Here is a 13,369-nt window from a genome sequence, read left to right as displayed (position 1 = left end):
AAGACAGAATTTTCATTTTTGGTTGAACTATCCTTTAATTTCATATTATATAAACTGTAGGCTTTTTATTTCAAGAGAACAAAAAATGATCAAAATAAAGAAAATATTAAACTTAAATTACTGGCCGTTAGATTTAAGAATTAAGTGATTGATGGTGTGTGTTTGGTCTCAATGCCTGTATAGCTGGCAAAGCCACAAAAGGTGGCCATCCCTGAGCGCTATGTGGACATGGATCCAGAGGAGCCCCTCAGCCCTCAGGAAATGGAAGCCAGACATCGTAAAGTGGAACGAATCAAGAGCATCCTGGCTAAGTCTAGGTACTAGCAGATCAGTGTCATTTAACACAGCTGCTCTTATAGTCATCTTTATACATGTTTTCTTGCCATTATATATACAACCATTCAAAAGTTTGGGGTTTGTAAGTATCATAATTTGATCAAAAATACTGTAAAAACGATATTGTGAAATATTATTACAATTTATACAAACAGTTTGATATTTAAATAGTGTTTAAAATTAAATTTATTTTTGTGATGGCCAAGCAGTCTTCAGTGTCGCATTATCCTTCAAAAGTCATTCTAATATGCTGATTTGGTGCTCAGTAATTATTTTTTATGTTGGAAATAAATGTCCTTCCTCCAAAGAAAAATACAAAAAACCAAGGCAAAAAAATCTGCACACCAAACGAAATGCAAAGTTCAAGGTCCTCTGAACAAGAGTTTATTCCTGAAGATTTACATGAAAGTGACAACAAAAACTAAAGTGCACATAACAAAACAAATGTGACTGTACACACACAAACAAAAAAGCTAACGTTTCAGTCCTGGCTGGACTATCTTCAGTGCTACAGATTCAGACATTAGTTAGAAAGCATTTAAAGAGATCGGGGCACAAAACAGAGACCTCAGATGATTGAAGTGAATCAGCTGGACAATTAAATCTTTAAATGCTTTCTAACTAATGTTTGAAACTGTAGCACTGAAGATAGTCCAGCCAGGACTGAAACGTTTGCTTTTTTGTTTGTGTGTTCAGTCACTTTTTTGTTATGTGCACTTTAGTTTTTGTTGTCACCTTCACGTAAATCTTCAGGAATAAACTCTTGTTCAAAGGACCTTGAACTTTGCATTTCGTTTGGTGTGCGGATCTTTTGGCCTTGGTTTTTTGTATTTTTCTTCGATTGACTGAATCGACGCACCCAATTACAAACATTATTTTTGCTCTATGCAATTGGCGCAGAATTTGTTCATATTTTTTCTTCCTCCAAAGAAAAACATTTATTTGAAATAAAAAATCTTTTGTAACATTATAAATATCTTTACTGTCACCTTTGATCAATTTAATGAATCCTTACTAAATATAAAGTATTAATTTCTTTCTTTTTAAAAAAAAAAAAAAAAAAAAAACACTTACTGACCCCAAAATGCTGAGAACATTTGTTACATTTTCTCTGAGAGTTTACTCTAATGTACCTCTTTTGTGTGTGCATATAAGTGTCCAGAATATACCTCCTCCTGCAGCAGTAGACAAGCCGGTGCTGCCGGACATAGACTCAGCTCTACAGGAGCAAGAGAGAATCATCACCATGTCCTACGCCTTAGCATCAGAGGCCTCGCTCAAGAGCAAACAAGTGGCAGGTAAACTAACCAGCAGCATTACTACCAACCTGAACTGATTCCTTAAATTATTACTGATTATTATTACTGATTCCTGAAATTATCTTGTTAATACACTCCATTTTCTGTGGAAGCATATACTGTGTTTTACAAAACAGTCAAATCGCTGTAACTTGTTGTAAAAAGCACAGATTATGTTAAATGGCAAGAGCAAGGACAGGTAGTTCAGTGTGCACAATGCATGTTAAGGCTAAGGACGCTGAAAGAGAGTCCTATAATAACACACAATCAACAGTTCACACCTGTATGACTGCCAGAGCTCTATTTGAATAGATTAATTTCAGATAAGCTCTGCAGTACACCTTGGCAAGTTCAGATACTCTGAAAAGATCAAGGTAAATGTGAAGAAAACACTTCAGAAATTGTTATTTGTAATGCAAATCTGACAGTGTCAATAAAAGTTCCTAAATCATCACACTGACAACTACTGATTAACTGTGAACATTGGGAGAAACGGTCCACCCTGTTTCAAAACATCGGCATTGGAGGCGTGATGAGGAAAAAGAAAGAGCAAAGCCAAGCCTATCAGCCGCAACGTTAATAACTGAACATTATTCCTTATTAGCGCAGATCTGACGAGTAAAGATGCTTGCTAATTGGGAGACATGTCGGATCTTTCAGGCTGGGAGGAATCTCTTGATGAGGCCATTTTTTTCAGAGTCGATCAATGACCCAGTTGAATATGCACTGGGGCTTGTTCACTCTGCATCCCGTGGCAGCACTTTGAACATCTTTCTGAACTGGCATAAAAGCACACCATCGTTTCATCTTTACTTCTTACAGAGGCCTCACTCACTCTGCCAGGTCTAACCTTCAGACAGGGTGCAGCGTGTCTCTCTTAGTCACACAGATTTACAGTCAATTCGTCTTGACGTGATGGATCATAATGTGTGAGGCTGGCAGTATGGCATAGTCAACAATTATCACAGTGTTTCTGTTGGAGAACAGCAGAATACCTCATGTGAGGGATCTCATCTGTGAATGCAGGGCAGGGTTTTGATCACCCAGAGCTTCACTTTGGGCATTTATTTTCAGTTTATGAGCGCAGACAGAAATCAATTAAAATAGTCAGAGCTGTGGCATGTAAGCACATTTTCGTAACACATCGAATTGTGGTGTTCATGTGGGCAACACACGTTGGCTTGAGACACCTGGCCTGGTTCCACTAACCCTCTGTTTGTTTTTGTCTTGTCTGTTGTATGAATACAATGGTAGAAAAAGCCAGATGTAGCTAAAATTGATACCAACCGGTCCAAACTGGTTCAGGTGGACTACCAGCTGGAGGAGCCAAGGACATCCTGGTTAAAGCTGGTAGACCACCTTGGTTAAAGGAATAGTTGCCCAAAAGTGAAAATGTACTACTCACCCTCATATTGTTCCAAACCCATATGACTTTATTTCTAACAAAGAAAAAAAGAAAGACATAGTGCCCATGGGCACTGAGGATTTCAATCTTCAAAAAGTATGCAAAAGCACCATCAAGGTGGTCTATGTGACTTGTGTGCTATATTCCTAATTTTCTGACGTCATACGAAGAGCAGACCAAAGTCATTCAGTGAGCTGCTAACCACTGCGACTGGATCAGTGAGCTGAACTTGAGTCATATCAGACCAGTTTTGTGAACTGGATCTTCTGATTCACTGAAAATAAATCACTGTTCGAAAGGTTGGGCTTGGTAACCTTTGCTGTCTTTTTAAAAAGTTTTTAGTCTATTATTCTCAATAAGACAATAAGACTCCACTTATTTGATTAGAAAAACAGTAAAAACTAATATTGTTAAATATTATTACAATTTAAAGTAACTGTTTTCTATTTTATTATATTTTAATATGTAATATATTTCTGTGATGGTACAACCCGAATTTCGGAAATGTTGGGATGTTTTTTTTTATTTGAATAAAATGAAAACTAAAAGACTTTCAAATCACACGAGCCAATATTTTATTCACAATAGAACATAGAGAACATAACAAATGTTTAAACTGAGAAATTTTACACTTTTATCCACTAAATGAGCTCATTTCAAATTTGATGCCTGCTACAGGTCTCAAAAAAAGTTGGCACAGGGGCAACAATGGGCTGTAAAAGCAAGACATTTTGAAAAGATTCAGCTGGGAGAACATCTAGCAACTAATTAATAGGGCTGGGACGATAAATCGTTGCAGAATCGATTCATGGATCGATTCTGATATTTTCTGAATGCAGTGCGATTCCTCTGGAATCGATTCTGAGCTTAGATTTTAACAGCAGATGGTGCTTTACTCTAGTTTTTGTCTGCACACTCAAATGCTCATGAAGAAGAATGCTTGTGCATTCGGCCGAGTCATGTAATTTCACCTCAGCTCAGAATGCTTTTATGATGCGAGATTAATGTATAAACAGCCCACTGTGAACACCCTTGTAAATTGCTTCAACCTTTTCGAATTTTATGAACGATTATTTTCTACCTGGTCTCATGGCATTTACGTACCTGGGTGCACTTTTTAGTGTGACATGAAATACGTACCAATAAGTACATATCACTGCAGTTTCCAAAATAAATGAACACTTTCACACAAATTTACAGAGTTGCAATTAATAAAGCGTAATTTTCGCACAATTACTTGAAGAATATCATGCTATGACTTCAAAACAATATTAATATGCTGGGAGATTTGAAAACTGATGCCTTTGAACGTTAGCATCGCGCACACCCAGCTTCATATCTATGGGTTTTCATAGATGATAAGTTTGTTCAGTAGCTCACGGAGTACGGAGACAGACTTAGGAGACGTTCGACAAAGCAGTTAAAATCTGCTTAAAAGGCACAGTTGCATCAGCTAATACGTTTTTATATCAGTTTTGCATTTCTTAACACTATCGGGTAGGTTTAGGGTTGGATTTGGTGTAGGGCATATTTCCAACACGATAGAGCATTAACCTTTAGCAACAGTCCCCGGATATTTGAATTCTGAACCGCCGCAATACGTATCTGAAGCAACGTAATAAAAAAACAGCAGTACGTACCAATATCTACATAATAAAAACTTGCCAGGGTTCACATATTGAACCTGTGTTTTAGCGCCACTCAGTGGGCATTTCTATTTCAAACTGCGGCGAAACGTGCAGCAAGGTACGTAAAACGGTGTTGCACAAAAAGTGCGCAGAGGTACGTAAATGCCATGAGACCAGGTTGATTATTTTAGGTTCAAGTGTGTGTATGGAGTTGGAAACAAGCAGAGTACGGCTGTTTCTAAGGCATGCTGCGCCATCTGCTGTTAAAATTTAAGCTCAGAATCGATTCCAGAGGAATCGCAATGCATTTGGAAAATACCAGAATCGATCCAGGAATCGATTCTGCAACGATTTATTGTCCCAGCCCTACTAATTAAAGGGATAGTTCACCCAAAAATGAAAATTTGATGTTTATCAGCTTACCCCCAGGGCATCCAAGATGTAGGTGACTTTGTTTCTTCAGTGGATTTTTAACTCAAACCGTTGCAGTCTGTCAGTCATATAATGGCAGTCAATAGGCTCCACAGCTCTGAGAGTCAAAAAAACATACACAGACAAAACCAAATTAAACCCCGCGTGTCGTGATGATACACTGGGGTCTAAAGACACGAAACGATCGGTCTGTGGAAGAAACTGAACAGTATTTATATCACTTTTTACCCCTGATCCACCGCAATGTCCAACTGTCCTGAGCGCGTTCACAACAGCCGGCGAGTGATGTGTCTTTTTCTTCTTCTTGCTTTACGGCAGATCGCAGACGTTCCTCAACAACGTTCCTCAACATCAAATTGCAAAGGCTTTGCAAATCTCATCATCTACAGTGCATAACATCATCAAAGATTCAGCAACATATTCTCCCCTCTAGACGATGTCTATTTTAGGGAAGGCCTTGTGTATTTCAGCAGGACAGTGCAAAACCACATACTGCAGCTATTACAACAGCATGGTTTCGTAGTAGAAGAGTCCGAATGCTGAATTGACCTGCCTGCAGTTCAGATCTTTCACCTATAGAGAACATTTGGCGTATCATTAAATGAAAAATACGTCAAAGACGACCACGAACTCTTCAGCAGCTGGAAACCTACAGTGCCCTCCAAAAGTATTGGAACAGTAAAGACAAAATTGCTCTGTTGGCTGTGGAGTCAAGACATTTACAAATATGATTAAAAGATGAATATGAGACAAAACTACAGAATGTCACATTTTATTATTGGGTAATTCAACACATAGATGTTTTACCAGCTAAGAAGTTCAGCACTTTTAGAGTTTCATCCCTCTATCTGATGTGAGCATAAGTATTGGGACAGTTGCCTCACAGGTCTTTCTAAGTGATCAGCTGTGTCCTGTTGCATTAATTCTTCAGGTATTAAAAGCAGGGAATGTGTCGTATCAGTTACATCCATTACTTCTGCATTCTGCATTCTGAATCTTGCACACAAACCAGGATGAAGATGAGGGAGCTGACTTTGAGAGAAAAGCAAGCAATTTGGATGCTAAAAGAAAAGAGGAAGTCAATTAGAGCTATAGCAAAAACAAAGGGCATGGAGAAATCAAGAGTCAAAACCACCCGCGACACCAGCAACCAACAACGACCTGATCGACTGAGAAAACAACAGTAGTTGATGACAGACAAATCATAAAAGCTGTGAAAATGAACCCTAAAAGACGTGTCTGTAAAATCACCAACAACTTCCAGAAAGCTGGGGTGATGCTCTGACAATCTACCGTCCTCAGGAGACTTTGACACAAAATTACAGATGCTACACAGCAAGATACAAACCTCTGACCAGCTCCAAAAATAGAAAGGCAAGATTAGAGTTTGCAAAAAAGCACAAAGGTGAGCCAGAAGAGTTTTGGAACTGTGTTTATGGACCGATGAGACAAAGATGAACCTTTATCTAAGTGATGGGAAAGCAAAAATGTGGAGAAAAAAAGGGAACTGCAGTGATCCCAAGCATACAGCCTCATCAGTAAAGCATGGTGCAGGTGGTGTCGTGGCATGGGCATGCATGGCTGCCTCTGGAACAGGCTCTCTCAACTTTACTGATGACTTAATGTATGAAGACAGTAGCAGAATAAATTTGGAAGGGTACAAAACCATCTTGCCTACCGATATTCATGAAAATGCCATCAGATTCATTGGGAAGTGCTTCATATTGCATCAGGACAATGACCCAAAACACCCTGCCAGTTTAGTCAAGGAATTTATAAGGGCAAAGAAATGGAAAGTCTTAGATTGCCCAAATCAATCTCCAGATTTAAATCCGATTGAACATGAATTTCACCAGAAGAAGAGGAGAGTAAAGGCAGAAACTCCCCAAAACAAGCAACAATTGGAATTGGCTGCATTAAAGGCTGGGGAAAGTATTTCAAAGGATGAGACCAAGAGTCTGGTGATGTCTATGGGTCACAGACTCACTGCTGTGATTGTGCACAAGTGATCTGCAACTAAATAATAGCTTTTAATCTTTTATATCTGCCTTATGTTCATTTGTCCCAATACTTATGCTCACATCAATGAGTGGGATGAACTCTAAAAGTGCTGTTCTTTTTATTTGGTAAAACATCTATGTGTTGAAACGGCTAATAATAAAATGTGACATTCAGTAGTTTTGTCTCATATTCATCAAATATTCATCATATTTGCAAATGTCTTGACTCCACAGCCAACAGAACAATTTTGTCTTCACTGTTCCAATACTTTTGGAGGGCACTGTATATCAGGCAATAATGGGACCAAATTCCACCACCAAATCTCCATAAACTCAGAACCTCGATGCCCAGACGTCTTCGAACTGTTTTGAAAAGAAGAGGAGATGCTACACCATGGTAAACATGCCCCCGTCCCAACTACTTTGAGATCTGTAGCAGGCATCAAATTTGAGAAAAGTTCATTTTGTGCATAAAATTGTAAAATTTCTCAGTTTAAACATTTGTTATGTTATCTATGTTCTATTGTGAATAAAATATTGGCTCACGTGATTTGAAATTCTTTTAGTTTTCATTTTATTCAAATTTAAACGTCCCAACATTTCCAGAATTCGGGTTGTATTTCTTTAGGCCTCCATGTGCTCAAGAAATATTTCTTATTATTATTGATCATGGCTTTGCTTCTTTTTCTAGAATTCTTTGATGAATAAAATTCAGAAGAACAGTATTAATTTAATTTAAAAAAGGGTCCAAGTCAAAAGTTGTTGTATTACTACTGGTTTATTCCTCATATACAGTTATCTTATGGCTTGAAATATAACAAATCATGAATATCGCTTTTATGGTGCTTTTCCTTCCTGTTTGAAAACAAAATTTTTTTTAAAAGGTCCTTCTTTGTGTTACATTGAAGAATGGAAGTCATTTAGATTTGGAATGGCATCCCACTTTATATTAGGTGGCCTTATCTACTATGTACTTACATTTAAATTTGGTACAATTAACTTATTGTGTACATACATGTTTTTACATTTACTTATATTTAAAAAAAATAAATAAAATACCTGCATGTAATTATATCTGTAATTCATTTCTGTAATTACTTTTATAGTTACACTGTTGACCCATCCTTTACACCTTAACCCACCCTTAAACCTACCTATACCACCAAACCTGTCCCTAACCTTACCCGTATCCCACCTCGATTGCAGCAGAAGTGTTTCACAATGCAATACAAACACAATAAGTATACTGTACTCATTTTTTATCTAAGTACGTAGTAGTTAAGGCCACCTAATATAAAGTGGGACCAAATTTTTTTTTTTTTGATAAATATCCCTTTAAGTTTGACTACCTTGATGTCCTCAGATCGCTCTTGTAGTTATGTACTCACAAATAGCACTTTGTAGTGTGTAGTAACAATTAACTGTGCCACTAGCTCCCTGTGTGCTACTACACTCCTCTGTTCCTGTTTCTGCTTCAGCCTCACCGCCGGTTAACAGTCCCACCTCACTCCCTCAACCTCCACCACCTCCTCCTCTTCCTCCCCCTGCTCCTGTTGCCGTCTCTACGGCTCAGTCTGCTCCCCCTCCCCTGAGCAATGGATTTCACTACACCTTTGTCTAATCAGAGAAAAACAAAGTAAGGACTAACTGCTAACCGTTTAGCACGCAAATGTGCTTTTGCTAATTGTTCCTTGTGTGTTTTGGCACCTTTTCTGTCTGCATGCTGCATGATTGTGCTTCATCAGGGCTTGTGCTGTAGTATTTAGTAACTTCATGAGTAGTGTAGATTGGCCCCCCTCTAACAACTGCCTCCACATCTGGAGATGGAGAGGTGTGTAAATTGTGTGCAAATTGGCTTTTTGTGTGCCGATAAGCCTAAAAAGCCATAAACAAATGCTGTCTTTTTGTGAATTGTTTGTAATTAACAAAGACTCAGGGCATCGCTAAGGCAGCACATGCTGTTGTGTTGCCAAACACCACTTGCTTTGCCATCTGTAATCTGCAAAGAGCTTTAGTGTTTTGATGTCTGTGGCTCACTGAAATAAACAGCAGAATGACTGTCAGTGTTTTGTGGGGGGAAAAAAAGTAAAAACACGGGCCCTTCGTCTTTGGACACTTTATATCTGTGTGCATCTCTCCAAAGCTATTTTAGTGCAGTTCATGAAAGAGCATGACCTCCACCTGCATTGTGTGTTCTGCTTCTCAGCATTTCCCAAATCAATGAACTGCCATGATTTCCCATTTGACACATGCTAATTATGAGCTATCATATGCAGTTTATGAGGCACTGTCCACAAATACGGTACACATTTGGGTCCCATTCGGTCTTAAAAGCATTTTTTTTTTTTTTTTTTTCATGATTTTTATATTATCAACCATTATCTAACATGTAAATAAACCAGCATGAAGAGTTAGATATTTTTACCTTAGAAGTCTTGATCCTGGTTATGGTTTTAGACTACAATATCATTATTTTGATGTCCCAGGAAAAAATAAAATCAAAATATACTGATAACTAACTAACTAACTAAATAAACTGAACTAAAGATCTCATACTGAGTGACAGTACATTACTGTATATATGTATAAATAGGAATAATAATATAAAACAATACAAACTTTTTTTTTTAATTATCTTGCTAGAAAATAAAATCATTAGTGTTTAAAACTATATTTAGACATTCCCCAAATATCACAAATAATTAAACTGAATAGAAAATGAAAAATTAACAATATTTAGTTTGACCCACTGAGGTAAATAAAATAATTATTTTTGTACCGTACTCTATTGGACAGTGACGTGATTATATTATACTATACGAAAGATTCAGAGTCCGTGCATAACTTTACATTTTACATGTTTATTAGCCAATCCATTTAATCACTGAATGCCTGAGCTGGCTGTGTTATTTTGCCGTTTCAGCAGCATTTGTATGAAAGTGAGCTGCATGCTGCATGTGTCATGCACATGCATGTGTTAAAGTGTGTTTAACTCAGCATTTTCTCTATGTAACATGCTGCACAGAGAGAAGGAGGGTGGAGAGTGTTTACCTGTCTACTATTTAGTAAGGTAATTCTTGGGTTATAAAACATTTTTGGCAGTTGAGTTGAAGAGACTACACTGGGTAAAATAAGTTGTGTTGAAACAATTTTGCTAGTAAATTGCTTGTAAATTTCACAAAAAATGACAAAGTAAGTAACATTAAATTAAATGAGAAATTGTCTTTAAAATCTTGCAGTGTAGGTACTTGCACCATATGGGTTTTAATGAACCTTTTTTTCTGTTTTAGCACTGAAGAATGTATTACTTTAGTAAACTCTTATGTGTAGGTCTTTTTTTCAGTGTATTGTATTGTTTTGCTTTATTTCTTCACATTTCACATCTCTTGCTCTTTATCTTTTTTTTTTTTCCAGCCAAAGCTGTGTCTGGATATTGAGGTGCTGTCACATTCTGAAAACCCCACTAGTGGTGGACAAACTTAAACTCAGCTTATCGAATCACATCGCTCACATTTAGAGATGACGTTAGTGCACTTTTGGACTCACATGGGAACTTACTTCTGAAATGCATTTTTGTAGAGCTATTATTTGATATGGACATCTTGCTGTGGAAACTGCTGTGCATATGCTGTACAAAATCTAACCATGATAACCCAGATATAGAGAGCCATTTTATATACATTACCGCACTTTTAATATGCACCGTATTGTAGAGAACATTCAAAGCTCATGTTTTACTTCTCAAGGCAGGACAGATGTTTGGATAGAGTTCAGTTTGAAAACAACGGTAACGTAATGGCTAAAAAAAGTATTATACATGTGTAACGCATTATGAACATGAAGGTTACAAAAATGTCATGTCAATTGTATTTTGTCAATTCAGATGATATTCTTACACCAAATCACTTGAAATATTATTTTTATGTATCCAGCACTGCCAGTTTCCAGTTAGCTTGCCAAATGCATTTTATTTTTGTTGACAAAGTTAAGGAAAAAATAACATGAAATAATATTTTCAGACAGGATTTGTGGGGAGGGGGTTGGGGAGGGAAATACCACATACTTTTTTAAAGAAACTGTAAATATTAAAGATATTAACAAGCTTTTTGTCTTTTATTCTGTTTGTGTTCTCAAAGAATGAAGGAAAGAGAGAAAAGAATTTCAGGTTTTTCAGCTTCAGAAGAAAAATGATGTCAAATAAGGAATTTATGAAATGATTTGCATCGCATTATAAGCAGTCGTCAACTTCAGTCTCACAAAGTAATTCGAAATTACACATTTTGTGAATATTTTCTGATCTCACCTTCCATACATATTCGGTTAAAAGAATAAGAATAAAAGAATAAAATATAAGGACATGAAGAGAGAACCTCGTTTCGAAATTCCTTTTCCACGTATATTCTGTAACAACCTCTTATTTTTTATGTAGAACAAAGGTTTTTGCCCATAAATGTGAAATGTGCTCTTGTCATTGCTTCAAGGATTTCCTTTACAATGGGCATTAAGTGTTTTGACCTCTTTATGTTGTAAGACGTTATAAAGATAAAGGATTTTAATTTCATTCAGCTTTTTACATTTTTTTTTATCTGCATTTAATGTATGTCTACACACACACACACACACACACACACACGCACACATGCATACTTAAATGCACATACCTGTACACATCTTTCTACATTAATATATTAATAAAAACAAATGATATATTTAATATATTCAACATTTAATAGATTATGTATTTTAAGATATTTATGTACTATATTTTCACACACACACACACACACACACTATTTACATATACATCATGCGTGTGTGTGTGTGTATATATATATTAAATAAATAAATATATATATATATATATATATATATATATATATTTTACTGGAAAATCAGTAACCTATGCCTAAATCTACATAATACAGAATTATAATCGTTTATAAAATATAATAAATGTATTTAAAAAAAAAACAACTGTGATAAAAATTTTTAAAAACTCTTGAATTGCATATTGCATTTTATCACAGTGAGCCAAATTGTGTCTATATATATAAAATGCTGACCAAAAAGGTACATATAAGAATGCTTTTTTTATCTCAACTCCACATTTTGCTGACTGATTCAATGGCACTTTTGTTTATCTGTTAGTGAGTGAGTACGAAAACCACTGCAATTGAAAAGTGTCCTTTACATGATCGTGATTATCATTGTACCTGCAAAGGACATTTCCTAAGACACTCTTGATTGGACTTTTTTAAGTCGTAGTGTGAGTGGGTCTGCACGGCTGTTAGGATACTTTGTGTTGCAGCCCTCAAGTGAGATCTTTATCTGTAATTGGAGAGTAATTACAGTCTCTCCACTGCTGTATCTTGTTCTTTGAAAGCACCTGTGAGACATGCTGCTCCTCCCATAGCTCCACAGCAGGAGCTGCCACATCTCACTGCATCTGATTAGAAGAAGTGAGAGGTGGGCTATACTGTGTGTGTGTGTGCATTAGCGAGCCTGGTGGGCATGAGTTTGATCACATCCGCTTTTCTGCTTATTTTGCAATAAGCGGGCTGTTTTTCCTCCTCCAGCAGAAATCCACCCAAGACCATCCACAGAGAATTGTGGCATTTCCATTTATTGATGTTTGGCTGCTATTTCATATACATTTGTTATTCTGCACTCTGGATTTCAAAGAGAATAAGAAAAAACCCATTATGCAAATTCTGTCCTGTTCTGTTAAATGCACTGAATGTCTCAGGCGCTAATGCGGCACAAAATATTTCACCCTCGTTCAAAGAAATTTAAAGACACAGATGTATGTACGCCTACAACTGTATTTAGACGCTTTGTCGTCCAAGGCTTCTACGACATTGAGTGTTTGAAAAACATTTAACCTTTGTTCAATCCAATTCATTTGAGTATCTACTGCGTTATTCCATATCAAAGTTGTGGCGCGTCACAGGTCCTATTGTGTCCGCGATGTAATTCAGTTCTTGGATGAATACGTGGTTATTTAGCATAGAATAGAAGTTCCTTGGAAATGCAGAAGGAATGCTGTATTTAAAGTTGAATACTATAAATGTCCTTCATTTGAATGAATGAATGAATGATAGATTGAAGAGATTGGAGGGGGAAAAAATATTGCTCTTTATTCACCGCCCAACCAAATGTGATAACTCTCAGGAGGATTGTGGGGATTTTCAGCAATAATGTCCATGGCAAGAGCTGTAGTCTATGCCAAGAATCATTTACAAATATGCAGTTGAGTATAGACTATTTGTC

At 36.7% G+C, this 13,369-nt stretch overlaps 1 protein-coding gene across 9 annotated transcripts in view; it reads left to right on the top strand.

The window, feature by feature from the left end:
• plekha7b (pleckstrin homology domain containing, family A member 7b) overlaps positions 1–13,369 on the top strand; it is a 183,544-nt gene that overhangs the window by 106,961 nt on the left and 63,214 nt on the right. For 3 of the 9 annotated variants that reach the window (XM_058781373.1, XM_058781367.1, XM_058781374.1), the window contains 3 exons: positions 184–317; positions 1,492–1,634; positions 8,578–10,117. In XM_058781373.1, coding sequence (XP_058637356.1) covers positions 184–317; positions 1,492–1,634; positions 8,578–8,720 — 420 coding nt within the window. In that variant the 3' untranslated portion in view covers positions 8,721–10,117. The other 6 variants (XR_009271961.1, XM_058781366.1, XR_009271962.1 and 3 more) reach the window with 5 other exon arrangements.

Source organism: Onychostoma macrolepis, chromosome 07 (genome assembly GCF_012432095.1).
Source record: "Onychostoma macrolepis isolate SWU-2019 chromosome 07, ASM1243209v1, whole genome shotgun sequence".
In the NCBI taxonomy this organism is placed as follows: Eukaryota; Metazoa; Chordata; class Actinopteri; order Cypriniformes; family Cyprinidae; genus Onychostoma; species Onychostoma macrolepis.
The sequence above is the reverse complement of the archived record's forward strand: the minus strand, read 5'-3'. Positions and strand labels throughout refer to the sequence as shown.